This window comes from Apiospora marii, assembly GCF_038362585.1.
Source record: "Apiospora marii strain CBS 49790 chromosome Unknown utg000002l_segment0_segment0, whole genome shotgun sequence".
NCBI classification, from domain to species: domain Eukaryota; kingdom Fungi; phylum Ascomycota; class Sordariomycetes; order Amphisphaeriales; family Apiosporaceae; genus Apiospora; species Apiospora marii.
In genome coordinates, this window is record NW_027117373.1 from 122,910 (window position 1) to 148,427 (window position 25,518).

The window sequence follows — 25,518 nt, forward strand, 5'->3', positions numbered from 1 at the left end:
TGAAATATCCTTCATTGTTAGCACTTTTCGCTCGTGGAGCGCCACCACATCGTTATTGGCAACGACGGCGATAGACCGTATGAGCACGATCCGATGGACATCGGGGGCGCGCTGATGATGTGCACACTGGGCCGCCTCTCCATCGTACGGCTGCTGCTCGACCACGGTGCCGATTCGGATGCGGAGGACCCGGCGCCTATCGCTGCAGTCGTCGCACGGGAGAGGCTGAACCTCGCCCGGCTCTTACGCCAGCACGGGGCGAGGTCGCCATAGCGATGGATCAGCGCCCGAATACCGACATCCCAAGGATGCGCGAGGTGTACCACATTCAGGCCGACCGGATCCCGTACGAGTGCATGTAGTATGTTATTTCCAGCCCATCGCCTTCGGCGGTTTTTTTCTCTGCGGGTCCACCAACGGCATAGCCAGATGGGGCATCCGCACGACGCGGTGAAAGCACGCTGGGACATGGCTCATGCGTCGGCGGTGAAGAGTGGTGCCGACGGGGAAACCCATAGAAAATCGTAAAAGCCTGCAGGGGTTATAGTGAGTTGCCACCGTTGCGATCCGGGGCGACGAGAAGTTGCCCCGCCAACTTCATGAAGTTCAATTTTGAAGGACACTACGGATATGACAAACATATCCTCTGTGCTTGCATCGTGAGAATTACAAACCTACACTCCTTAAACCACTAATCATCCATGTGCCCTCGGAAACGGTTGCACCAGTCTCCCAAGTATGGATCCATTCCGCCTATTCCAGCTACCCGCCGAGCTCCTGCAGCTCACATTTTACTTCTTCGTCGTATCTCGCGACTTCAAACGAGCAATGCGGCTGCGCCTGGTCAACCGTAAACACCGAAAACCCCATGGGCCCCGGCAATGAGTTAATCGTTTTGCAGGGCAATTCAAAACCTTGGTCGACGAGGCCATCTTCCGCTATCACATCTTTCATCTTCTCGCCCAAGACGACCAAGATGATGACTGTGGCTTTAATACATATGAGAAGCTCTCCGACTACGGTGATAGGTCGAGCTACAACCTTGACGATGTTCCGCTCGCCACGACGGTGGAAGGGCGGTCCCAGCAAGACTGGCTCAACTACATCTACCCTTACCTTTCCGCCCATGCCTTGCAAGGGCCGCCCACGGGGTCGCCACTGCATCGTGTCCATCGCGTGGCCCAGGCCATCTGCAAGCTGGACGGCGACAGCGGCACCGAAGCGGTCGGGCACTACGTGCGGGAGCTGATACCCTTTGCGGCGGCGCAGGCGTCCGGGATGACGAGTCACGCGGGGCTGTTCTTGGGTGGAGGGCCCGAACCCACGGACGAGGCCTTGGAGGCAGACGTCCGGTCCGCTGCGGTCTGGCCGGGCAAGGCGGCCTATATCGAGCGGCTCGTGGCGGAAGGTGTGCGGTTCTGCCAGCCCCGAGATGTAGAAGACAAGGACTACGATTGCATGTTCGATCACCCGCTTGTTGTCGCCGCGATTCGCGGGGACATCGAGATGATCAAGACCATCTTGGGCGCCTTGGAGCCGCCCGAAGAGGGGGAGTTAGACAACGATAGGTGGTTGGCCTCGATGGGCCTGATGAGTGTCGTAAGAGCGAGACAAAGCAAGCCGTATAATCATGGAGTGCTCATCAAAAATGGCCTGGAAAATGGGCACCGAGAGGTCATTGAGTTTGCGCTCGAATCCGACGAGGCCTCGTGCGTGTACGCGTTTTTAGACTCGTTCCATCTTATTCCGTGGGTGGACATCTGCGAGCGGGCAAAAGGCGTAATTGAACGCCGTCGCGACCCGGAAGATTTCATGCCGGGCGACGGGCTGGTGAGGAGCGTCTCCTCCGGAAGCACCGACACGGTCCGCTACCATCTCCGCAGGGCGTACGGCAAGAGGGGCCTGGACCTCGGAGGGCCCGCGCCCGACATGCTAGTCGGCGAGCTTCACGAGATGCTGTGCAGGGCGGTTCGTGCCGGAGACGAGTCCATAGTCCGGCTACTACTCGAAGAGGCCCACGTGGACTTGCGGGGAAAGCACCGAGCCACTCGGGACAGCCGTGACAATCCGCTCCAGCTTTCCGTGATCAAAGGCCGAATCGCTATTATCCGGCTTCTACTCGACCACGGCGCCGACCCGAACGGCGAAGACACAGAGGGCGACGTCCTGAGGGCGGAAAACATGCCGCCTATCGTGTCGGCCATTGTTCAGGAGCGACTCGATATTTTCCGCCTCTTGCGCGAGCGCGGAGCGTTGCTGCACACGCCTCAGACGGGAGGGGCCGCCATGGAGGCGGCCTGGAAGTATGGGCTGACATCGATGGTGGAACTCCTAGTTGGCGAGGGCGTAGCGGAAGATGCGCGTCCTGACCCGCCTCCTGACCCGCCCGTGGACCTGGATCGTTCATCCTCGTGTGAGTTTAATTTCCCACCATCCCGCTCACCCTTGAGCTGGAGTGGGTTTGATCAAAGTCGGGATGACAATCGCAACATTGCGGATATGGAGGATATAGAAGATTTTCGGTTTGCGGAGGAAGATTCAGATACAGATCCGTTTGTGGGGGAAGATTCAGATACAGACGAATTTGATGAAGAAGAGTATTAGATAAACGTAATTACCTAAGAGCGCTTTTACACAATCTTTCTTTTCCTTCTTTTTTTTTTTCTTCTTTCTTTTAAAGAATGATTCATGCTAATTAGAAAAGGGTGGTGAGCCCCTTATTTCTGCGACGTGTCTTAGCTAGCTGTTCCTATTGGTAATGTACTTCTGTTCCCGTGTTTATTACCAGCAGTTCTAGCTTCTTGGCTTCCTTGCTTAGCTCAAGCCCTTTAGAATCACCCAACGTGACTTCCTCAGTCCAGCGCCATCCCGTACGCATCCTCGGAGCAGAGATGCCCCTCCTCAACGATGTCCGCCCGCATCCCCGCCGCCCGGGCCCCGCACAAGCTGGCCTCCAGACACTCCTCTATCCCGTACGATACCGGAGGAGGGTAGCAACCGAGATACAAATGCACCTCCACCGCCCGCAGCGCCGGGAACCTGCCCCCGACCCCGACCCGGACCTCGTCGACCAGCGCGTCCAGCGCGCCCGCCAAGAGCCGCGAGGCCCAGCGGTCGCAGCACTGCGCGAACCGGACCGTCTCGACGGACGGGGGCAGCATCTCCAAGAGCCGCGCCGCGCAGGCCCGCTGCTCCGCCGCCGAGGGGTCCGCCGCACCGTGGCATCGTCGGGGGCGGGAGCCGTTCTCGAGGCAGAGGACGGCCTGCCCGAAGACGAAGGGCAGCGAGATTTCGAGGACGCGGAGCCTGGCGAAGGCGGCGAGCGAGACGGGGCCGAAGTCGTGGTGGTTGCTTAGCTCCCCGCTCCTGTTGAAGCCCCACTGGTAGTATCTGTAGAGGAGGGAGACCTCCTCGAGGGAGTGCCTTTGGTGCTCGAGCGACCGCTGGAACGGCTCGGTCCGGAACCCAAAGTTGGTGCTACATACAGCCTTGTTAAATTCAAACGAGCGATGGGATTTTGCGGAGTGGTGGTGGGAGAAAATCACTAAATGTAGCCAACATTGTATCGGAATATCCGCAGCGCACGAGGGGCGCGTAGCAGCTCGTCTTGCTGCCAGTCGTTCAGGTGGGTATCCGGCCCCAAGACCAGCGACTCGAGCGCCGACGACGACGGCCGCAGCGAGCGAAAGTCCCTCGTGACCCAGCGGTTGCCGTTGTTGAAACTGATGTAGCCGGCGCTGTAGATGCGTCTCACGCTCGGCCACTGGGCAAAAAAGGCGATGGGGTCTGGGCCCGAAGGATACTCGTCGTAGCCGCCTGTGTTTGGACTCTCGAGTTAGCCCGAGGCCCCAGCGTGGCACATTGCCCCAGTCTTACCTTACCATTGAGTTCCACCTCCTCGAGCTCTTGCCAGAACGGCATCACCCCCGAAGTAACAGCTCCCGGGGTCTGGGCCGCCACCCGCTCCATGATCTCCATGACCAGAGGGAGCCCCTCGGACGACCCGAGGCCACCAAAGCGGGAGCAGCGGAGGGTCGACAGGCGGGGCAGGAGCAGACTGGCCAGCATGCCGACATACTCGGCCCCGTCCCACCTAGTCCCGGCCCACGACGGGACCTCGACGGCCTCCCAAGCCCGGAGGATAGGGTGTTCGTCCGGCCACTGCCGCCGATGCTCCCGCACCATGTCCGCGACGAGCGAGAAGTCGTCGTCCACCTCGGGCGGGCCTTCAATCCGAAAGTCGCGCACCAGCGGCGCGAGCCGGTCGGGCGCCGCCAGCATCTGCCCCACGAAGGCCAGAAGCCGGCGGCTGCCCGTGCTCACCTCCAGGGCCGTCTCGATGTTGAAGGCGACCGTGTGGTACAGCGTCGGCGTGACGAGCGCCTGGAACCGGCGGCTCGTGCGGGCGAGGGCCGCTAGGGACGCGCTGTCTGTGGGGTCCATGCCGGCGACGATCTGGTCGAGCAGCTCCGGGGGCAGCGTGGAGAGCTGCGGCGGCGCCATGTTTGAAGCCGTCGTTTTTGGTTGATGCTTTGCTGATGGAAGGGTCGGCGGTAGAAGCCCTGGTAGATGAAGATGCAGGCTCAGCTTATCGATAATGAGATCCCGGGCTCACATCACTACAACACCAAAATTCGTCACGAAATGATTTGCTCAACCAACCGACGAGGAATCTGCTATGAGGGTATACCAGCCAACTACACTTTGGTTGGTTAGTTAGACAATTAGGACACTGCGTGCAAGACACCGACATGGTAACGAAAGCCTATTTTGGCCGCTCAGAGTCCCGAGGCATACGCCATGAGAGTGTCAAATGTCCTGTGGAAGGCCTGTGTGACTGCGAGACGTACAAGTAGAACGTCTCTCGCCCTTCCCAGTAGCTGTAGTAGTAAGCTAGTGATCTATGCGATGTAACCTTCATTTTGAAAGAGATAAGGGGTGGGCGGATGGTTATCAGCGCCTAATTCCCTTTTACCAGCGGGCGCTGCACCAAGAGCAAGCAGCGATGGTTGCCTGGGGATATGGCATCATTGTTGTCAGGCACCGACTGTCTCAAGATGTCTCAACATATCGAATTTCGGGTGTCATATGTGAGATAGAAAGAGAGGTTGTGTTTGTAGCCGTAGGGTGAGAGGAGAACAGAACTGTGCCTTCATGCAACCCAGGTATCTGCCTGTGGGCCAATTAAAACCAAGATGAAGAACAGCAATTGCCAGAGACCAAGCCGCACAGGGGAACTTTGCCCTCTCAGGTGGTAAGGGAGTCATCTGGCCTGCGTCGCAGTAATGGTTTTGACCATTGCTAGTTGGGATACCCAGCCGGATACTTCAACAAAACCTACATTGGGGTGCATGGTACATGATCTGTTCAAGGGGTACTTTGCCTCCATTCAGGTCCCAAGGTAAAGGAGGTATGGATTGGCCTCGATCCCAAGAAGTTAAAATCCATGATATGTCCCTACCTAGAGTTACCGGGCCATCACAATGTCCCACTGGCTATTGACAGCGTAATTTTGAACCTGGACACAGCGGCATTTTCCAAATTTCAGCTCAAGTCACAGAGAGTTCGTTCGTGATTCGGGCCAACAAGGCTGTGTGCGAGATGAATACGAGAAGCCCTGGCCACACTGTAAATCACCCGAACTCATGTCATGTGAGATCTCTTGGAAGTGGGATGAACCGTTCCACGTGGCAGGATTCGAGAATTATTAAACCGACAAGGACGGACACGGAGGATTCCATTTATCGCCTCGGACATCTGATCACGTTTGTCAAGTCAGGAGAAGGGCCAGGAATAAGGCTACGATGTTGATGAAGACGAGAGACTAGCCTTACGGAAGGAGGCCTCAAGGACAGTGAATGATGCGCGAAAGGGTTGAGACTGCTTAGATGCATCATCATCATGCTCGTGGCCATCCCCTCTTCCCCCTATCCGTTCTGCCCAAGTTTGCAGCCCGCGATAGAAGTAACGCGCTTATTGGAGCGGCAGTCATACCGCGATAGGGCCAAAGCGTCAAAACAAGATGAAGGTGGGAGCCTACCGATGACTGGCTAGATGCGCATCTCGAACCACCATGAGCCGCCGCCAGTCTGCAACTCTATGTATTGCCGCATCCAATCAGAACAAACTCCCCCTTTACTCCGATTGGATCGCCTCGAGGAGCCGCGGGTTCTCCCGCACCAGATTCTCAACAGGCAAAAACAACTCCTGGACCCCGTTCTGCCTTTCCGCCATGGCCTGGATCTCCGCCCAGCTCTTCCAGGCCCAGCCCTCGCACTTGGTCGGTTCTAGCCTCTGTTCGAAGGGAAAGGGATACCAGTGCATTGGTTAGCCGGGTGGTCGTGCACAAAGAAAAAAGAGAGAAAAAACAAAAAGGACTTTGGCAACAGGTGAAGGGCCACCTCAACCCCGCGGTCGGGAATGTGGTGATCAGATGCCCAGACAGACGACGCGTCGAGGCCCTCCCCCACGATACTGCATCTGCAAAAGGAAAGCAAGAAAAAAGAAACAAGAACATGCCAAAACTTACCTGGGGCTGCTTTTGGGGGTCGCTGCGCTCGCACCTCAAGAAAACGGTGACGTAGTGCTTGTCCAGCTCGGGGAACCGGTCGTTGGTGAGGCCGACCACCTTGCCGGCCCGGGTCCGTAGGCCCGTTTCCTCGAGCGTTTCGCGCTCCACGCAGGTGGCGAAATCCTCGCCCTGCTCCAGGTGGCCGCCTGGGAATCCCCAGTGTCCTGGACCATTGGTAATTTGTTACTAAGGTTGGCGAACCTTAACATGGGACGGGACGATGGCGGACTCGCCCCCCGGAGATAATTCTTGGCTGAAAAATAGAAGGGGCCAGATTTTGTAGGGAAAGAAGGGGAAAAAAGGAAAAGCCAAGAGAATCGGGATTTGGTTCTCTTCGCTATCTTAAGCTTACTTACCTTTGCCCAGGGCGCTGAGTCGGCGTCCTATGAGGATGTGGCCCTGCTCGTCGGTGATGAGGGCGAAGATGCCCACGCGGGGATGCAGGCCGTTGCATGCCATGACGCAAGCCTCGCAAGTCCACGCGACTTCGAATTCGGACAGACGTGTGAATTGATAGTAGAATATCTGTCGAGTGCTGGGGTTTTCTGCTGTTTGGCAAGGTCGAGGGGAATCCGACAATTGGGACCAGAGGCGAAGAAAGGCCATCTGAAAATCCCATCCCCTATGGCCGAACCTACAGGGGAAATAAGCACCTACCGCGCCTGCCTCTCAGAAAGTTGCGCAATCCTGCATTGCCAATGCATGTCAATGCTACCCAAATACCGTATCTGGAATTTAGGTTTCTTGGCCCAAGCGACACGCTCGCGATCGTCCTCCGGCTGGTGGGGAATTTACGGTGGGTTTCTCGTCTATACAGGCCGCATCCATTGGGCATGCGCCGCCTCCGGGGTCGGGTAGTGCACCATAGCCCAGCAAGCGCATAAATACCGGGCCACAGGCGTGCATGTGTTCTGCAGACCCCCCCGTAGAGGACGCGGAGTCTGTAATCTGACAGCGTCAGCCGGGCGAAAGGGGTGGATGAAAGGCGGGCTCGGCGGGGTTTCAGGGGTTTCCATCCTTCTTCTTTCCCATATGCGGGAAAAGGGTCGCGACAGGAGGGGAAGGCGTGCTTATGTCCCAAGCTGCCATGGAAAAAAAGGCTCCGGGGCTTTCAAGGACAACCCTTCCAGCGACCGCTTGAATTGGGACGAAAAGGCACCGACGATCTGTCCTCGCTACTGAACGCAAACTTTGGACTAGCAGCAAACAGGCAAAAAGAAAGGATAAAACACGAGTCACGAGAGTTCGGCGTCATCTTCCTCGGCCTCGCATAATGGGGTCATCTTTAAGCATCCAGGCGGTAGCTGAAAGCCCAGGGAATCTTCTTTCCTCATCATTGGATCTTTTGAGCACCAACAACATCGAATCGGATCTGGATCGGTAGGTGTTCTTTTCTCGTCACGTCTCGGCGAGGGCGCCTGTTGCCGTTATCATTGTATTCTAACGGCTTCCCAGTCGGCTAACACGTTTGTTGCTGTGATAGAACTCATTATGTCCCGGGCAAGAGGATGCGTCCTCGTAGGGAGGCGACTGTAGAGAACCACACCATGGGCGCCTCGCTCCCCCGGTATCTGGAGATCAAGGTCCACCAGGCCGTCCTGGAGCGGGTCTACAGCGAGATAGTGGTACGGGGCCGTTATGCGCGCCACGCGACCTCGGGGGCGGTGGCATTCGACGGCGAGAAGAGGGACAAGCCGTACAACTGGGAGAGGCCGACGGCTCGGGTCGACGGCGAGACGCTCTACATCGAGTGCTTCCCCGGCTACGACCATGTGGAACACTACGCCGAGATTATCGCCGGCTATCTCAAAATCAGAGAAAGTCAGGGGGGCGGCGGCGGCAAACTGACACCTTCTTCGCGCGTCTTTTTCGAGCCGGCGTCGTGCTCGGATACCCAGATGGCGCTTCGGGCCACCAATCTCGGCGACTTCCCGGGGCGTGACGTCGACACGGTGGTCCTCGGTTTGGTCTGGTATCTGCCGCGCCTGACGGGCTCAGACACGGAGTGGTCGGGCGACGGACCATGGCAGTGGATCGTCAAGTCGTTTGGCACGCGGCGCGTGGCGTTTTTAGGCTTCCGCCCGGCGTTCTGGGGGGACATTTCGGGCGAGGTGGTGCACACGCTGGCGTCGCGGTTCGGGATCAAGGAGGTTTTGTACCTGGGGAAGCTTGGGGCACTGCAGCCCGAGGTGGCGCCCAACATGTGGCTGGCGACGGGCGGCCGTTCTTTGGTGCACGGGCGAGTGGTGGAGTGGGCGAGCGCCCTGAGCGCATCTGTCGAGCGCCGCGGGAACGGCACCGTTATCGAAGGGACACACGTCACGCTGGGGAGCGTGCTACACGAGACCAAGAGCTGGCACGCCCAGCTCGTCGGCCAAGTCGACTTTGTGGATCCCGAGATCGGCATGATGGCCCAGGCCGCCGTCCGGAGCGGCGTCCGGTACGGCTACCTGCACATGATCACGGACAACCTGGGCCGCAAGTACGACGAGGACTTGTCCAACGAGAGAAAGGAGAGCGTCCTCCGCCATCGTGCAAAGCTTCATGAGGTCGTCCAAGACGTGGTGGAAGATCACCTCTGGACAGCCCTTTAGCAGCAGTACCGGCTTCGTCCCTTTTTCGTCCCTTTTCCGCTGCTGTCACTGGGTTCCCAATTAGAAAAGATCACCATATTGGGCCAGAACGAATGGTTTACTTACAGTCTCAAGTCTCTTCAATCTAGAAAAGATAGTCTGTACTTTCAAAACAGGGCAGGTAGCCACCACGGGAGGGATGACCGGCCCGGGTACCTCTGTTCGATGGCTGAGCCAGAAACTCGTCTTTGATGTCGTGATTCGGTTGGATACGCACTGTTAGAAAAAGAAAATAACTCAGCTGCAGCTAATATATGCACCATCGTGGATGTAGCACACGCTATGCACTCGAGCATGCAATAGTCTTTGGCGAGACCGGGGGGCGCAGGGGATGCTAAATTGGGCAGGGTCCTCATAGTGTCGATGCTGCTGTCCCCAGAGTCCATCGATATCGGGCCGGGATCGTGTGGTGTCAGTGGTTCATCTAATCTTCATTTGGGGATCGAATCAAGATGGTATTGCAGGACCAGGTGGTGCACTGGCAATTAACCCGCCACGGCCAGGTGAAAATACCCGGACGACCCGTCTGGATGGATGGGCACGAAACAACAGCCCTCCGGGCAGCCGCTAAATCCTTGCATGTCACCCGCAGCGTAGAGTCCCCGACAGGCTCGTCTTGCCGTCTTAGTGGGACGTATGAGATTCTGGACTTCATGTATAGTAATTAGGAGGAGATATGTGGACAACAAGAGCAATGTTATGCCGCACAAACGGCAGGCCTCATCCTTCTTCTGGGTAGCAACGCGTTGAGCACAGATGGTACTGGGAATCCCATCCGCGTCCCATGATGTGATGATTGTGAAGGAGACGCCACGCAGTCGCTTGTTGGGGCAAACCGGTGAATAGGCGCCCTGGGCTCCTGCACACTTGACTGTTTCGCCAAGAAGCGACCCAATGGTGACCAGGCCCCGGAACCACCAGTAGTTACGAACCCAACAGAGTGGTACGGCTAGCTGCTGCTTGGTGCTGCGAGCCACGAACCATGGATAGCAGAGCCCGTGGAGCCGATAGCGCCGCTATTTCTGGTAAGCGGTGGATGAGATCAAAGGGAAACTGGCCAGCACGCTGTAGCCCGAAGGGATCATCATGGAATTCCACGAAATACCATGTGAGCTTAGGCCAAAGGATCAGAAACTAGTGATGGCACGTTTGTGCAGGCCCGCGTCCATGTATCGGGCCTGTGCTCCGGCAAAAGTCGTCAGGACGGGTTGGTGGCCTTGGAAGAACTTGGCAGCTGTGACTGGTCATGATCCCACCCTGGTTAGCTCCGGCTGAAACCAATGGGGCGATCTATTTCCCCAAGGCGAGAAGGACACTTGTGTGTGTGTGTGCACAAACCAACAATCTCTAGGTAATCATAGGGTGGTCTCGTTTGGAGGGAACGACGACAAGCTTTTGGGTCGATGAGTCTCTGCATGTCTGTTGCACTGCGCCCGACGTGGCTTGCAGAGATCAATTGGTGGTGGTGTAACACAGGCATAACAGGGGTGGCAGGGATGGCAAGAGCAACGGCGTTGTCTGTGAGGTCCAATGTTGAACGTCAAAGTTGCCCAAAATTGGAGGCCCGGCCAAAATCGCATGCGCATGCGATCGTGCCGCCTGCCCGAAGAAGGGAAAAGGTCTCATCCAAGGATTTCCAACAGTTAGGGCTTCGATCATTTCAGCTTTGGATTCCATGTCAGATGATGGCTCGTGTTCAGCTTGATGAGTCGTGTACTTGACGCGAGCTTGTTACAGTTCATGTCGGCGCGTTTGCGTTTGGTTTTGGTGGTCGTCTGCAAACCGTCTGGTTCAAGGCAAGACCCAAGTAGGGGACCCACTCTCTCCACGCTTCTGGAAGGAGCCCCTACTGTCGCTGCTGTTCCCTTCCTCCACCGACCCCAAATCCCCAGGTTTTGGTCGGTCTATCCAATTCAACCGCCTCTAGTGTCTGTCTCATCACCGGCGACGATTCCCAATCAAGACCAGATACTGGCACGATGGGAAGGCATGGGGTAGTAACCACACTGCTTAGTTCCCGTGCTCCTGGCAAATCTAAAAAAGCCATTCCTAATGAACCGGTCGCCTGCGATTGGCGCATTTCCATTCTACCCGAATTTGCCGGGCAATTTAGCCGGGCCTATCCTGGCGCCCTGTCGCTCGGGGCCCCCCAGCAGCTGTGCCGGCATGGGCATCCTGGCCGCCTGCATGCTCACTCATCCCGCCTCCCGACTTCACCTCAAGGCGAGTCCAGACTCTAGAATCGCACCCTTGGTTTTGCCCTTGGGTGGTCTCGCGCCACCTCGACTTCGCAGCCAGCTTGGCCGCCTGTCCCCCATGAGTCGACAATGGTGCACTATGGTGCCATTGCATCCCGTAGATCGTCAGTGCGCCCACACACGTGCCGCCTGCCAGCCTGACAGGAGACGACTTTCCCCTTCGCCGGCCCCATCTTGGCTGTGGTCAAGTGGCCTTGGCACTCGGGCAATTGAGTTGGCGGTGATGGGTAAATACATGGAACCAAAAGACAGGCAAGGTCAGTGCACACAGTTGGAGGTGGTGGCTTTTAGTGAAGGCTGCCTCTGTTACCTAAGGGCAGTCGCTGGTTTTTTGGTGGCTGTCAGTCATGAAACCCCCACTAGCGCTCTAGAGGAACCCGGAGTCTCAAGCCAGTCTTCCATTTGGCCACTGCTCTGGATGGCCGAGTCAGCTAGATTGGGGTTGGCATCCTCGAGATACGTTTGACCATGAGCCTGCGTTCGCTTGCTGATTCCACCGCCATGCCAATCCTTTTGAGTCCGTCATTTGCGGAAATCTGGGTGTGCATTCGCCTTTCAGCTCAGCTGCCTTAGCTAAGCTGAGGCTTTCGGTCTACGCAGCAGCCAGGCTAGACGGTCCGTCTTCCATCCCCATGGGCAAGGGGCGCAGCTCTGGGGAAAGTCAGGGTGGACGACGGGGGAAAAAAGAACCATTCCCCATTTCGCTTCCGCCCACCAACAGCTGACTGCGCATCCACTGCAGTACGCAGAAAAGAGCCTAGTCCAGCGTCGCCTCGGTTGGCCGGCGGTCCTCTCCAATTCCTCGCTGCCAATCCACTCACCCCGTCCCATTCGGCGAAGCTGAGGTGCCCTTGACACACAGAGGCCCAGACTCGGAACCGGATCCAGCTCGCCCTCTCGTTGGCCCACGGCTCCAACAACCATTGCACGGCTACGGCCTCCCTCCCTACCAGCCAACCTAGCCCCTGCCCAATATCGCCGCACACCCCTGCCTGCTCCAGATTGCCCTCCCCGCCTCCAATGCAACCAGTCCGGCCCAGGGTCTCCCCGGGGGCACCTCAAGATATATGGACGAACATTTCCCTGCATCCCCATGAACCCTTTCTCTTGGAATTCCCCATCCGAGTCTCAACGCCTCAATAGAGTGGTCTCGTGTGTCGCCCTTACCTTGAGCACCCTCTGAAACTTTTCCCAAAGGTCAACCCAGCCAAGATGGTTGCCATCGCGACTCCCCACGTGGGGGCCAAGGGTCAAGCCAGCCAGAAGCTGGTCATTGCCCAAGAGGAAGCCCCCGAGTTCGAGAGAGTGCACTGGATGAAAGAGCCGCATCTGCGAAAGCTCTACGCCTGCTGCTTCATCCTCATGCTGGCCTCGGCCACCACCGGTTACGATGGGTATGTGTGCACATTAAACCTCGCTCGCCTGGTGTCCTCCTCGGATCTGGACACTGCCAGAAACAGAACATGCTGACAGCCTGCCGTTGCCCGACAGTTCCCTCATCAACGTTTCCCAACAGATCCCGCTATGGAAGAAGTACCTCCCGGAGGTCGACGAGGAAGCCGACTCGAACTCGGAAAGCTGGCTGGGTCTTCTGGTAAACATGATGAACATTGGCAGCATTGTCAGCTTCTTCATCACGTGAGTACCCCAGTGGCTCAACACCATATCCCCGGGGCGACAACACTAACCACGGAGCAGCCCGTATGTCGCTGACAACTATGGCCGACGGCTCGCCATTGCCATTGGCTGCGTCTTCATGATCCTCGGCGGTTGCCTCTCGGCCTTCGCCAACGGCTACGGCAGTAGGTTACCACGCTATGTGACATGACAACACCTTTGATAGTATGGCTGACGTGAGCCTTCGCAGTGTTCATTGCCGGACGGTTCCTTCTTGGCTTCGGCAACAGTTTCGCGCAGATGGCTTCGCCCCTGCTGCTCACCGAGATCTGCCACCCTCAGCACCGAGGTCCTCTGACCGCCGTCTACAACTGCCTCTGGAACGCCGGCTCTCTGATCGTGTCGTGCATCGGCTGGGGGACTGCCAGTGTGCCCAACGACTGGTCGTGGCGATCCATCACCTTCATCCAAGTCGTCCCCTCGGTGGTCCAGCTGGCCTTCATCTGGTGGATCCCCGAGTCCCCTCGATTCCTCCTGCACAAGGACCGCAGCGACGACGCACTACACATGCTGGCCAAGTACCACGCCGGCGGCGACGTCAACAACGCCACCGTTCAATTCGAGTTCCAAGAGATTCGCCAGACCATGCGCCTGGAGAAGGAGGCTAACCGCAATGTTGGCTATGCTGACTTCTTCAAGACCAAGGGCAACCGCTGGCGACTGGCGATCCTGGTGTCTCTCGGCATCATCTCCCAGTACAGCGGCAACGCTCTGTTCTCCAACTACATCAACGCCGTCTACAAGGGTGCCGGTATCACCGAGGTGAACCAGCAGCTCGGTGTAAGTCCATCCTTTTTTCCTTTTCTTTTCCTCCTTATCTCCTCCTTCTCCCTTAACAAGTCGTATCAAGTCTGGCTGCTGACTGAATGCTATAGCTATCCACTGGAAAGACCATCCTCGATTTGTTTGTGACCATCGGCGCTGCCATGACTGTCGACTACTTTGGCCGCCGACCCCTTTTCCTGCTCTCGGCCGGTGGCATGTGCGCATCCTTCCTGGTGTGGACTATCATCGGAGCCGTCTACGAGAACTCGGGCGAAACCAACATGTCGGCCGGCTACGCCCAGATCCCCTTTGTCTGGTTCTTCGGCATCTTCTACGACATTGGTTTCTCCGGTCTGCTCATTGCCTACGCTCTCGAGATCCTGCCCTTCAAGCTCCGTGCCAAGGGCATGACCATCATGAACATCGTCGTCCAGGCCATCCTCGCCATTGGCAACCAGACCAACCTGCTGGCCTGGAACAGACTGCCTAACCACTGGAACTTCATGTTGTTCTACACTGTACGTCATCTCATCCCTCATCTGACTCATATTTAAAAGAGCCCGCTTGCTGACACTCATGCACCCCAACAGCTCTGGGACTTTGTCGAGTTCGTCTTCGTCTACTTCTTCTACGTCGAAACCAAAGGCCCGACCCTCGAGGAGATTGCCAAGATCTTCGACGGTTCCGATGCCGTCGTCGCCGACGTCAACCTCCACCAGGTCGAGAAGGACATCCATGCCCAAGTGCACGAAGAGGAAATCCTCGAGAAGGACATGCACTCGCCCAAGTCGGCCATCTGAGAGAGAGGAATGGAAGGAACATTAATGAAAGGACATACCTGATACCCAACCCCCCATCGTATATTTCCCCTCGTTACAACATCCAACTTCCAACAAAACCGGAGAAAAGGGAGGGAGCGGAGGTGCGACAATATAAAGGCTGTATATCTGATGGAATGAGAGGGGCGAGTTCCATAATATCTCTTGTGTTTTTAGCATCCATTGGAACAATAAGCGTTGCCTATCTTTACTTGCCAAAGTTGCAGTGTTGTCCTATATCTATGCAGCATAATACCTATTTTCTACTTTATCTTTCTGATATTCTTTTCCTCTCTGGGGGGTTAACCCTGAAATGTGTATTATTTCATTAAGTGGATATAACTACTAAAAAGACAATAGACTACTTGTTCCAACAGCTTGAATCAATACACCTGCTGGTCCGGCAGCTTCTCGTACCACGCAACCCGCTCCAGCCCCCCGCCAACCGGCTGATGCAGATTCCACACGTGGCAGGACTTGTAGAACTTGAAGGTGAACTCGTAGGGCCCCTCGCGGCTCGGCAGCGTCGACGTGAAGAAGTTGCCCGTCTGGGTACCCTGCGGTCCCTCAAACTCGTACTCTTCCTTTCCCTTTTCACCATTATCGCCGACGTGCTTGTTGCTGCCGCAGTCCCAGGTCACGTTGGACAGGCGGTAGGGCCCCGCGCCGGCGATGCTGTACTTGCCGATCTTGGCCCACTCGGTGTCGTTGCCCGAGGCGAGGTTCTCCTGGTTCAGGAACCGGGGCCGCAGGTCGGGCTTGGTCGTGTCGTTGGCCGTCACGAGCAGGGCGGCGTAGCCGTTGGGGGTGAAGAGGGAGGCGCCCGAGGGGACGGGGTAGGCCCAGTCGTCGGTGATGATGTTGCCCGAGGTGGTGTTTCTGTGGTGGTCAAAAGTTCAGCGTTACCTCATGGAACGGGCGCTCGGATTAGTGAGGCATGATCTCTGTGGGGGAGTGTCACTCACACCAGGGTTGAGTTGATGAAGCCCCAGGCTCCCACGAAGCATGAGGCTGCTTTCTTGGCGGCTACGAGATTGACCATTGTGAATTATAAGTAAGTAGAGATAAGAGTGATAGATCGGCGAATGAAGAAATAGTCATGCTAGCTGGAAATAGCATCGCTTATATAAATTCTGCAAAAGGCCGGTTGCCCCCCAGGTAATCAATGTGCACATTGGAGCGTTGTCGTCCAGGACAGTCCAATGACCGCCCAATGTCACCAACAATTAAACTTTATTCAATAACCAGGTCGACTCATCGTATACGCGTGCCGTTCTTCCGGGGCCAGACGCCTCGTGGGGACGAACCCAACGGTCCTAACGGGGACTATGGCGCGCGCTAGGCAACACCCTCCAGACACAAGTTGCAACGTCCTCAGCAAAGAAGTGTTCTGGAATTCGTGGGTGGAAAGCGGTTAGACTTGGGCTTGATTCGCTGGTTTGTACTGGGTCTGAGTTTGTATTGTTTGCATTGGCCATCCGAATATCAGCTGTGGCTGCGAAACAGCCTTGTTGGAAAAGGGGGCCTGGGAAGAAGTTACAAGTCTGACATGGGCTCACGGCAATGCTCAAGAGACCGTCGTCAAATAGAAAAGGAATATTATTATGAGTTTTCTAGATTAGGTAATTATGTTTGGTAACGCAAATAGGTAATGCGGATTGGGTAAACCGACATATGTTGATTCGTCAGTACCACCGCCTAGTTGTCTCAGTCTCTTGGTCCATCTGCTGAGTCTGTCGGTCCTCAAGAATTGAAACAAGCCAAGTCATCCCTCACAGACTCGCCCGCCGGAAGCCCATCCCCTGCTCCTGCTGCTGCTCCTGCCGCTGCTGCAACCCATAAAACCAAACCAGCTCCCCCAGCCCCGCCGCCTCCAACAACCGCCTTAGCCCGTCCCGGCGCAGCTCGTCGACCACCTCATCCTCCAGTTGGTGCTTCTCCTGCTCTAATTCCACCCGCTCCGTGGCCCCGACCACCTGCGCCAGCTGGTCCTCCGTCATGTCGAGCGCCGCCCACTCCGTCACCCCGACGCACAGCCGCGCCCAGGCCTCGATGCGCCGCGCGTCCAGCGTGCCCTCGTGCTGCCGGAACTCGACCGTCACGTTGCCGCGGGGCGGCGCCGACCGCGCCACCAGGTAGCTGTTGAAGTTGTAGTTGCTCTTGGCGTCGCGGTACTGCAGCAGCCTCGCCACGGCGTAGCCCGTGTCGCAGACCAGCAACTGCGCGACCGCCGCCCGCAGGCTCACGGGGGTGTTTTCGCGCCCGCCGCCACCACCCCGCTCGGTCCAGGAGGAGGAGGAGGACCCGGCGCCGCCCCCCGCCGCCGAGACCTCGGCCGTGGCCATGGCCTCGACCATGCCCCAGGTCACGTTGGCGTGGCGGCGGATCGAGGGGCAGAACCGGTTGTGCCGGCGGTGGGCGGGGTGCAGGACGGCCAGCAGCGGGTCGGCGGCGTACAACAAAGCCGCGATGCGCCGGAGCCGGTGGACGGGGATGGCGTCAGGGCCCATGCCGACGTGGATGTGCAGGCCGCACGACTCGTTGACGCGCATGCGGTTGCCGTACTGCTGCCGCAGCACGCCGAGGACGAAGGCCGTCTCCTGGTGCGCCGCGGCCGTGTTGGGCTGCGCGGGCGAGATGAGCTCGAGGCCGTACCAGCCGCCGTCGGAACGGCGGGAATGGGACTGATCAGAGGGTGAGGGGGTGGGTGTAACGGGCAGGTCTTGTTGATGGTAGTGTTCCGTCGGCGGCGATATCACGACCGTGGAATCCTCGTATACCGTCCATCGATGGAACTCGGGCAGGGCGGTGTACTGGGCATTGGGGTGAGCCGGACCCCACCTCTCCTGGCCCGGGGCGAGGACCCCCTGCGACGGGTTGACGTCCACCCCGTTCCGCTCCAGGGTCCGGGTGTAATCGTCCGGCACCGCCAGCTCCGCCGCCTCTCCCCGAGGGGACGACCACGACGCCCGGGTTGGCGTCCTTCTGTCGTTGCAGCAGCAGCCCCTCGTCCGGATCGGCTCCTCCAGGAGGAACGACTAGCTGCTCCACGTAGCGGGCCAGGAACTCCACCTCTTTGCCGTGGGTCATGACTGGCCGGCGCGGCTTCGGCGAAACGACGACCTGCTTGGGTGGTGGTGGCGGCGGCATGTTACCATGTTTCTGGGGTTCTCCTTGCTTCAGATCCGGTTTCATGATAAAGTTGATGTCACCGTCACCAGCATGCAGCGGGAGGCGTACAAGATAAGGGTCAAGGGGGTGGGGGCTTCAAGAGGATCCCCGTCGTGAACGCGGTGCGTGGACTGGCCGGTGCGTAGCCAGGGTCCTGATCTCAGAATGCGCTGTTCTCTGGCGGTAATCTGACGATGGCTGGAGACGGTGGGTTCTCCCCTATAAAAAGGGGCTACCCAGCATTAGCCGCCATCCCCATACTATATCATCGGTATGATTCTTTGATTATTGAAGGCCGACAAGAAAGCTGCTCTTGAGCTGCACAATATAAAATTCTACTGATTCCAGCTCTTTGATAATCCAAGCCAAGACATGCAGCTGCCCGTTGTCCTGCTAAAACAACATCTCACCGATCTCAACGACATCTTCGGTGCATTTCCACGCTCAAGGCAACAGGTTCGGAGATGTCTTTCAACATCCATTCTATGCCTACTGCCATAGCCTCTCTACAAGGGATACGATCAGGCAGCTTACTAGAACCTTCTGGTAGTCGCGATTGACGCAGGTAATGTGGTGACCAGCTGCAAGTGATAGCATATGGGCTCTTGTTCTCCTTGTCGTGCATGTCTTCGATGTACTCAATGGCTTCACCGGCGTTCGTTGAGTAGTAGAGTCACGTTTCTTGTTGAAGCAACAATCCGACCCACTGGGGCCTTTTTGTCCCATGATGATCTGGATTACTACAAGGCTAAGCAAAACAATTGAAGGATTGGTGTCATTTTCAAACGATTTATAGAGGCTAAGATCAGTGAACCAAGCTTTACCCCCTTTGTGCCGTAGAGGGATCGTCTGCTTGAGCCATATCAGTGAAAGCAAACTAGTACTATTGCAATTTCTTCTCAGACAAGAGGTAACGATCGTAGCTCCATCGGCAAGATGGTGACATGTGTGAACATAGAAATGGAATTTAGAACCAAGGGTCATGATGGGACATTTGGTCGAACCCATTGGTAATGACTCGACAGAAATAATATCATATCAAGGTTACACACCGAGCATAGCAATCACACTACCCAGCGTGGCTACCCACAAAATGATGATTGCATTCTTCAACTATCAGGTACATAAGGATGAGTCAGATCAACAAACAACTTGGGACTCAATCTGCATCCCTAAGCCTTGCTCAATAGGAAGATCTCCCCCGAGCTGTCACTCGTCATGTAGAGCCTCCCAGCCGCGTCCCACACCAAACCGCAAGGCCGGGTGCAAGTCGACGCCGAGCAAGCGGCCTCGCTATCGGGGTAGAGGATGTCAGTGTAGCCGCGCTTCGTGCTGAGGTCCGCGACGGGGCGGTACGAGCCGTCCTGCTGGGTCGTGAAGGGCACGGCGACGAGCTTGTAGCCTTGTGGAGGGTCGCGGTTCCAGCTGCCGTGCAGGGCCACGTACAGGTTCTCCGTCTTGGCGTCGAACTTGCTGTCGAGCGGGGCCTGGTGGCTCTCAAATGTCATGGCGGGCGGCGTGACCAGCTCCGCGCAGTGGGTGTCGTCGAAGGTGCCGTTGGGCGCCTGGATGATCTGGTCGCCGATCTGGAAGCTGGCGTCCTTGATCTCGTCCGGCTCGCCCACGGTCCAGCAGGTGGGGTATCCGTACCACTGCGGGTTGGGGGTCGAGACGTCCCCGAGGTAATTGAGCTTCTCGGCCGGGTTGTTCTGGTGGATGTCTGTCGAGGTGCCGTTGATGACGCGTTCCAGCTCGTCGCCGCTGTTCTCTACGCCCCACAGTCTAGATCGCAAGTTAGTAAAAGCTACCTGGCATCAGTCTTCGGTCATCAAGTACCTTTCGTTCCCATCAAAAGCCAGGCCGACTTCGTTGCGAAGACCGTGGCCGGCAGACCAGCCGTCATCGGCGTAGATGTAGCCGCCGTCGGGCACCGTGCTGATGTCGAACACCTTGACGATGGCCCGGCCCACCGCGGGATCGACCGTGGGCATGTCGAAGTTGCCGTCCGAGCCGACCGACACGACGAGCAGGTTCGGCTTGCTGGGCGGGATGATGAGGGTCCGGGTGACGTGGCCGCTCGTCGACATGTTGGTGACGAGCGTGGTGCGCGTGTCGCCGACGGCGCCCGTGGCCGGGTCGTAGGCCCAGCGGTAGACGTTGAAGGCGCTGCTCGCGTACAGCGTGAGGCCGTCGGGGCTGAAGTAGATGCCGTGGTTCAGCTGCGTGTCGCCCACGAGCTCCTTGCTGGCCGTGACGCAGCCCGTGGCCTCGTCGATGGTGTGCTGGCTGAGGCCCTTGCCCGCCTCGGCGACGAGGAGGCGGCCCTGCTTGTCAATGGCCATGTGTCTTGGTTTGGTCAGGCCGTCGGCAATCTTGACGGCGGACCAGCCCTCGGCCAGGTTGTAAGGGTACTTGGCCGCGGAGACGCCTGAGCAAGACGTCTGGCCATGGACTAAATGAAACGTTTCATGGTTAGACGTGGCACTTTCCAATTGCCTGATTCAATGATTGTACGTACCCAAGCTGGCGAGGATGGTCGCGGAGACCGCGGTGAAGCTGAGTGCATGCATTATCGTCGTGGTTGGGCGAGACCAGGCAACGATAGTGTTGAGTTATTGCAGAGAGACGATGAAAACTCGACTCTTTCTCTCTTCCTCTCGCTCGAGGTTTGCGTGGAGTTGCCCAAGTCTTTTATGGTGCATGCCAATTTCATTTCAGGTCCCGTCGTGCCTGCCGCATCAGATGACGCATGCCACATTCCATTCCAGGAAGGCAAGACCCGCATGGCGTGGCATCCGGGCAGTCGCGAGGGTGCCTGCCCGTCAATTCCTGGAAAATAGTCGACCACGTCTTCCGGCCGTGCCTGCCATGGCACTTGCTGATCCTGGCCCATAAGGAGAGGGGGGCTATTGATGGCCGATGAAGTGCGGGGGAGGAGATGGAGATTGAGGGTGCACGCGCAAGGGGCGGCGGATGTCCTCGTTGATGCAGAACGAGCGAGCAAAGGCCTTGAATTCATTCCCGTCTCGGCGTCGGAGTCCGTCCGCATTGGAGCGTAGGCACGGCTTGGCGTCCAAGGAGATCGGCGTGGTCGCTGCTGTAGAGCCAATGGTGATTTGCCCAATTCGCCCGGTTTTGATCGCCCGTTATTGATCCAGCCTTGGCATATAGCGTTTTCACTCCCCACTCACACCCCCCGCGAACAACCCATGCCCACACCTCCAGCAACTGCCGCCATCGCCGGCCTTGATAGGCATTGCAGGAAAACCAAGAGACTTATCTCGACTATTCTGGGCGTAGGAGATAGATGAACCGCACCCTGCGATTGGTGGGTGGATTCTGTCGATGCAGGTGTGTGGTGTAGTCGACTCCGATGCGGTGGATCCTCCGGCCGATAAAGCTGGCTCAAGAAGGATGGGCAATGCCGCGATAGGATCTGATCTTCGTATATTACCACCCTGCTTCTCTAATTGAGGAGTGACTGCGTCGTTCTGCGTCGCATTGCATCTTGGCATCCGTTCTGCTGTTATCGCGCTGCAGTCAAATATGCTTTCCATGGAGAAGAGCCAGGGCATCAGAAAGTGGACATTGCCCTGAATTGCTCTCTCCAATTTCTGGCGTCTCTCGGAGGCCGCACTTCCCATCGCCATGACCGCGGGTTTTGTGCTGATGTTGTCGCCGATTAAGATTGCGTTAACTGTGTCTTTATAATGATAAAAAGGCAGATAGAGCCAGCGATCTTGCCCCGGACAGATCGGCTTCCGGACCCGAACCTAGGACAGTACGTTAGCATGCAGATCTGGCAGATCTGGTGGGAATGAAGAACACAGGGAGGGAAATCCTAATTGCAAGAAGCATACTCTTTTCCATCTCCTATCTAAAACATTTGAATTACACGCATGGGGAGAACGCGCTTCGGCCACAGGATTGCAAACCACTTGAACAAACTCCATACTCTCTCGATTAACAAGCAGATACCCCTGAGTTTCCAATATCGCAATGCAACCCCCACCCTCAACAGAAAGCAAATGGTATCAAAACACACGAAACCCCCAACAAGGAAGATATCTTTTGGAGGAAAAATCCCAGATGTCGTTCTTAAAACCAATATCGAAAACCGAAAATGCCAAGGGCCAAGACAGAGGGGGAAACAAGAATCGCCTTCGTCTAACTCGGACATGGATTAGTTCAATCGTTCTTCCGCTCCCAGACGCACCACCAGATCCCCACATTAGCGGCTACCACCAAGTCCAGCATCTTCAACCCGTCCTCGCAGACGATCAGCTTGCCCATCTTGGCCCGCTTGCCTCGGTTTCCTCCGCCGGCCTTCTCTTTGCCGAGCGTCATGTCGTAGCCGCCCACCTCGTACTCGTAGTCGTCGAGGTCGTCCTCCGTCTTGTTCGTCATCCCATTAATGATCCGGTCGCGCATTCGTTCGCGGCCTTCGTGCAGGTGCTGCCCTTGATGATGATGCTGCTGCTGTTCCGGCGAAGGCGACTTGCTACCGTTGAACAGCTCGCTTGACGGGAGATTGAAACGGAGCTCCGAAATCGCCTGAATGTTCGACCGCGCCGCGCTTCCCTTCCTACTGCGACCACCACCCGGCGAAAGGGGCCCATCGTCGCCGCCACCGCCGCCGTTCACCAGCGGATTGTAAGCCCCGCCCGTACCCGGCAGAATGTGGCGACACTGCACACTGCGCCCACCGGCACCGGTCCGGAACTCGCATCGGCCATCCCACGGGCTCATGAACATGTAGCCTCGAGGCTTTAGCCCCGGGCCCGGCATGGTGATAATGGGCGCTTCGCCACCGTCAAAGTCTCCATCAAACGATCCCATCGATGCCGCGCTTGCCGTACTGGTGTCGCGGCTGTGGCCAATCTTCTTGTTAGGCGACGTAGACAGGTCGCCGTCCTTGGAGTCGAGTCGGCGGAATGCGTTGCGGATGTTGGACGTCCAAGATGGGGCGTACATCATCTTGACCTGCCGTTCGAAGCCGTTGTAGGTTGACTTGGGGGCGGCTAGCGTGTCTGTAGTATGGCTAACAGCGCTGGTGGTATGGTTGGTGGCGGTGGGCATCAGTCGGCTGGATCCAGATGTCGGACGTGTAACATCGAGGCTTCCTCTAAAAGCCTCAATGTCGAAATTCGCGAGCGACATGGGCATTCCGCGGAATTTGTTGTAGCCGGCCGCTTCGAGGTGGATGTTGATGGAGGGAGACGGCGTGTGCTTCTCCTCGAGGAACATCTCGGGGTGCTCCAGCTGAAAGGACGCCACCTGTCCAATGTTCCATTGCTGCCCGGTGCTGGGGTCGCGGCGGATGATGGTCAGCGAGAATGGGGTGAAGGGTTTGCGATTGCCGGGCGAGGGCGAGCGACTGGTCGACGGGGGAGATGGCGCCAATCCGGCAAACGAGTCAAATCCAGGATGGCCAGGGGCACTAGGCCTCGGAGGCAGATCCGGTCGCCAGTCCTGATATTCTATTGGCAGACTGTCAATCTCATCTGGGCGAGGAGGCAGTGACATATGCGGCGGCGGTGGGGGTGGGTGATCATCTCCGGCCTCAGGTATGGGTTTCTGAGGCTGGGACTGAACAGGTTTCCGTAGAATAGAACCTGGCCGATTTCGTTGCATTGGTGCTTGGTCTCCTGGTCCATTTGGGGTTGAGCCTGGCAAAGGCTCTTGAAAGTGGGGATGCCGTTCGCCGCCTGGGTTCGCCGATCCATTTGCCTCGGACTGCCCTGAATGTGGCGCCTCCGTTGAGTTGTGAAGTTGAGATGGGTCTTGTGCACCCCGCACTGGTTTGCGCGGGATCATATTTGTGCTGGACAGACTATCCATACTCTTCCTTGGTTCTCCAGCTGGGGCCTCAGGCGCAGCGGCAGAAGCCAACTGCTCATCCTCCGGAGTGTTGAAATGAACATAGTAAAGTGAGTTGGATACGTCTGTCACAGAGACGTTCTTGAGCTGTGGCCTGGCCGTTGAGAGGATGATATCTAAGTGGACATGTCAGCTTTGGGAATCCCCTCATGACTCATGTTTAGCGGTTATTGAGCTGGACATACCTCTGGTGCCGGGCACTCTTGATATGTAGAGGGTGAGCGGATCTTGCCTTGCTTCGTTGGGCTTCACTGGGTATTGAGGTGGGTTGGCAGCGAGGGCGTTGAGGGCAGTCAAGGAACGAGCCTCAACATGTTCTGCCGCCATGGCGACTTGTGGTTTGTGGTGCAGACGAATGCCCGAAGAAATGGGGTGAGAGTGTGAAAACTGAGAAGGCGTCGCGAAAGATCAAATGCAGTAGTTAATGTAGGCCTCCCTTTTCTTCAAAGCGTCAAACTGTCAAAAGGAAGAGCCAAGGCTACGCCACCATTCAGATACGTGGTCCAGATTGTGAGGCGACGTCGGGAGCTGGCAAAGCACAACATCGGGTTCCTTGCATTCGAAAAGTCTTGGCGAAAGCGGCCCTGCGTTTTGGTGGCGGCCGCGCGGAAAGCCAACGAAATGCAGGCCTCCGCCAGAAGACGGAACGGAGGGGCTGTCCAGGCGTTAAAAAGAAGCGAATTCGCTTCCAGGGTTCGTTCTCCTCCTGGAGCTGCAGCGGGCTGCAAGAGAAAAAATGGAATGATGGAAATGCTTATCCGTTAGCAATGACACGTCAAACTGTCGATCACCTATCCGACTATCCGCCAACTCTTGTCATGGACGGTTCCCGCGGCTGGCAACACCAATGGTCGTGATGTCCACGCGAGCAGACCTCTGCGTCAGCGAGGGGGCTGTGTTTGGTTTGTTTTTGAAAAGACCAGACCAGATCGTGAGGAGTACTGGTCTCGCACAGGCCCTTCTTCTCCTCTTGGCCAGGGCTGGACTCTCTCTTTGCACCAAAACGAAAGCGAGATGGGTCCAGTGTCCTGCAGCGCACATGCAGTCAGGCAGCGATGAACGAACCAGCAGTCAGGAGGATTGGACGTTCAACAGAAAAAGAATGGATTAGAGAATGGATTGGGTCAATGAATTGTTTGGTTATCTGGGCGTCTGAGGCCAAGCTAAATGGATAACACAGCCAGCCTAAGGACGACGGCAATAAAAAGAGCGACCCAGCAAACATGGACGAATGCGTCCTCTATTGGCCATGCACCCCCCAAACAGCAATGACCAAATTTAAGCGCAGGGCCATCGTATCAAAGGCAGATATGGTTGCAACCATCGACAGTATTATTGGGCACACAAGGCGTCCCGCGTTTGAAGGCACCGGCATATGGGTTTGGTCAGCAGCTCCATTCAATGCTGATGTCGATGTTCATGCGGCGCAGTGTCCTGCCCTGACAGCATGACGTAGCTGCGAGGGGCTTGTCGTAGGTATTAATAGAAAAAAGCATGGCTCAAGCTGTGCGCGTAGGTAGATACATAAAGCATTGCGACGCTCAAAGAGCAAATACGATGGCTTCTCGTGAGCATTGCTTCTTCGTGTTTGGCCTCTCTTTTGGGCATTGACGAAGATACTTACTTAGCGTGTGCATGACGTGACATGATCGATACAGGGGACCTGGATCTCGAGATGGGCAGGTCGGGCGGTTGAGAAAACCCCCACCACTTTTTGACGGTCCCTAGTTCCATCAAAGTCTTGG

General features: G+C 56.9%; 10 protein-coding genes across 10 annotated transcripts; 4 read left to right on the top strand and 6 right to left on the bottom strand.

The window, feature by feature from the left end:
• Positions 1–93: 93 nt before the first annotated feature.
• PG985_001726 (uncharacterized protein) lies at positions 94–273 on the top strand (the record flags this gene model as incomplete). Its single annotated transcript, XM_066821495.1, has 1 exon — positions 94–273. One exon carries the CDS (start codon positions 94–96, stop codon positions 271–273), a length of 180 nt encoding a protein of 59 aa, XP_066688927.1.
• A 465-nt stretch (positions 274–738) lies between these two features.
• On the top strand, positions 739–2,604 carry PG985_001727 (uncharacterized protein; the record flags this gene model as incomplete). Its single annotated transcript, XM_066821496.1, has 2 exons — positions 739–850; positions 902–2,604. The coding sequence occupies 2 exons, from the start codon at positions 739–741 to the stop codon at positions 2,602–2,604; spliced, it is 1,815 nt and encodes a 604-aa protein (XP_066688928.1).
• Positions 2,605–2,852: 248 nt separating this feature from the next.
• On the bottom strand, positions 2,853–4,503 carry PG985_001728 (uncharacterized protein; the record flags this gene model as incomplete). Its single annotated transcript, XM_066821497.1, has 3 exons — positions 2,853–3,477; positions 3,546–3,816; positions 3,882–4,503. The coding sequence occupies 3 exons, from the start codon at positions 4,501–4,503 to the stop codon at positions 2,853–2,855; spliced, it is 1,518 nt and encodes a 505-aa protein (XP_066688929.1).
• Positions 4,504–6,135: 1,632 nt separating this feature from the next.
• PG985_001729 (uncharacterized protein) lies at positions 6,136–7,030 on the bottom strand (the record flags this gene model as incomplete). The annotated part of the gene is made up of 3 exons (XM_066821498.1): positions 6,136–6,294; positions 6,530–6,717; positions 6,928–7,030. 3 exons carry the CDS (start codon positions 7,028–7,030, stop codon positions 6,136–6,138), a joined length of 450 nt encoding a protein of 149 aa, XP_066688930.1.
• A 1,088-nt stretch (positions 7,031–8,118) lies between these two features.
• PG985_001730 (uncharacterized protein) lies at positions 8,119–9,165 on the top strand (the record flags this gene model as incomplete). Its single annotated transcript, XM_066821499.1, has 1 exon — positions 8,119–9,165. One exon carries the CDS (start codon positions 8,119–8,121, stop codon positions 9,163–9,165), a length of 1,047 nt encoding a protein of 348 aa, XP_066688931.1.
• A 3,509-nt stretch (positions 9,166–12,674) lies between these two features.
• Positions 12,675–14,704, top strand: PG985_001731 (Lactose permease; the record flags this gene model as incomplete). The annotated part of the gene is made up of 6 exons (XM_066821500.1): positions 12,675–12,856; positions 12,954–13,100; positions 13,161–13,264; positions 13,330–13,919; positions 14,015–14,422; positions 14,495–14,704. 6 exons carry the CDS (start codon positions 12,675–12,677, stop codon positions 14,702–14,704), a joined length of 1,641 nt encoding a protein of 546 aa, XP_066688932.1.
• A 401-nt stretch (positions 14,705–15,105) lies between these two features.
• On the bottom strand, positions 15,106–15,764 carry PG985_001732 (uncharacterized protein; the record flags this gene model as incomplete). Its single annotated transcript, XM_066821501.1, has 2 exons — positions 15,106–15,601; positions 15,688–15,764. 2 exons carry the CDS (start codon positions 15,762–15,764, stop codon positions 15,106–15,108), a joined length of 573 nt encoding a protein of 190 aa, XP_066688933.1.
• A 730-nt stretch (positions 15,765–16,494) lies between these two features.
• Positions 16,495–17,872, bottom strand: PG985_001733 (uncharacterized protein; the record flags this gene model as incomplete). Its single annotated transcript, XM_066821502.1, has 2 exons — positions 16,495–17,589; positions 17,681–17,872. The coding sequence occupies 2 exons, from the start codon at positions 17,870–17,872 to the stop codon at positions 16,495–16,497; spliced, it is 1,287 nt and encodes a 428-aa protein (XP_066688934.1).
• Positions 17,873–19,065: 1,193 nt separating this feature from the next.
• On the bottom strand, positions 19,066–20,463 carry PG985_001734 (uncharacterized protein; the record flags this gene model as incomplete). The annotated part of the gene is made up of 3 exons (XM_066821503.1): positions 19,066–19,675; positions 19,730–20,345; positions 20,412–20,463. The coding sequence occupies 3 exons, from the start codon at positions 20,461–20,463 to the stop codon at positions 19,066–19,068; spliced, it is 1,278 nt and encodes a 425-aa protein (XP_066688935.1).
• Positions 20,464–22,081: 1,618 nt separating this feature from the next.
• Positions 22,082–24,100, bottom strand: PG985_001735 (oxidoreductase-like protein; the record flags this gene model as incomplete). The annotated part of the gene is made up of 2 exons (XM_066821504.1): positions 22,082–23,889; positions 23,959–24,100. The coding sequence occupies 2 exons, from the start codon at positions 24,098–24,100 to the stop codon at positions 22,082–22,084; spliced, it is 1,950 nt and encodes a 649-aa protein (XP_066688936.1).
• Positions 24,101–25,518: the final 1,418 nt, after the last annotated feature.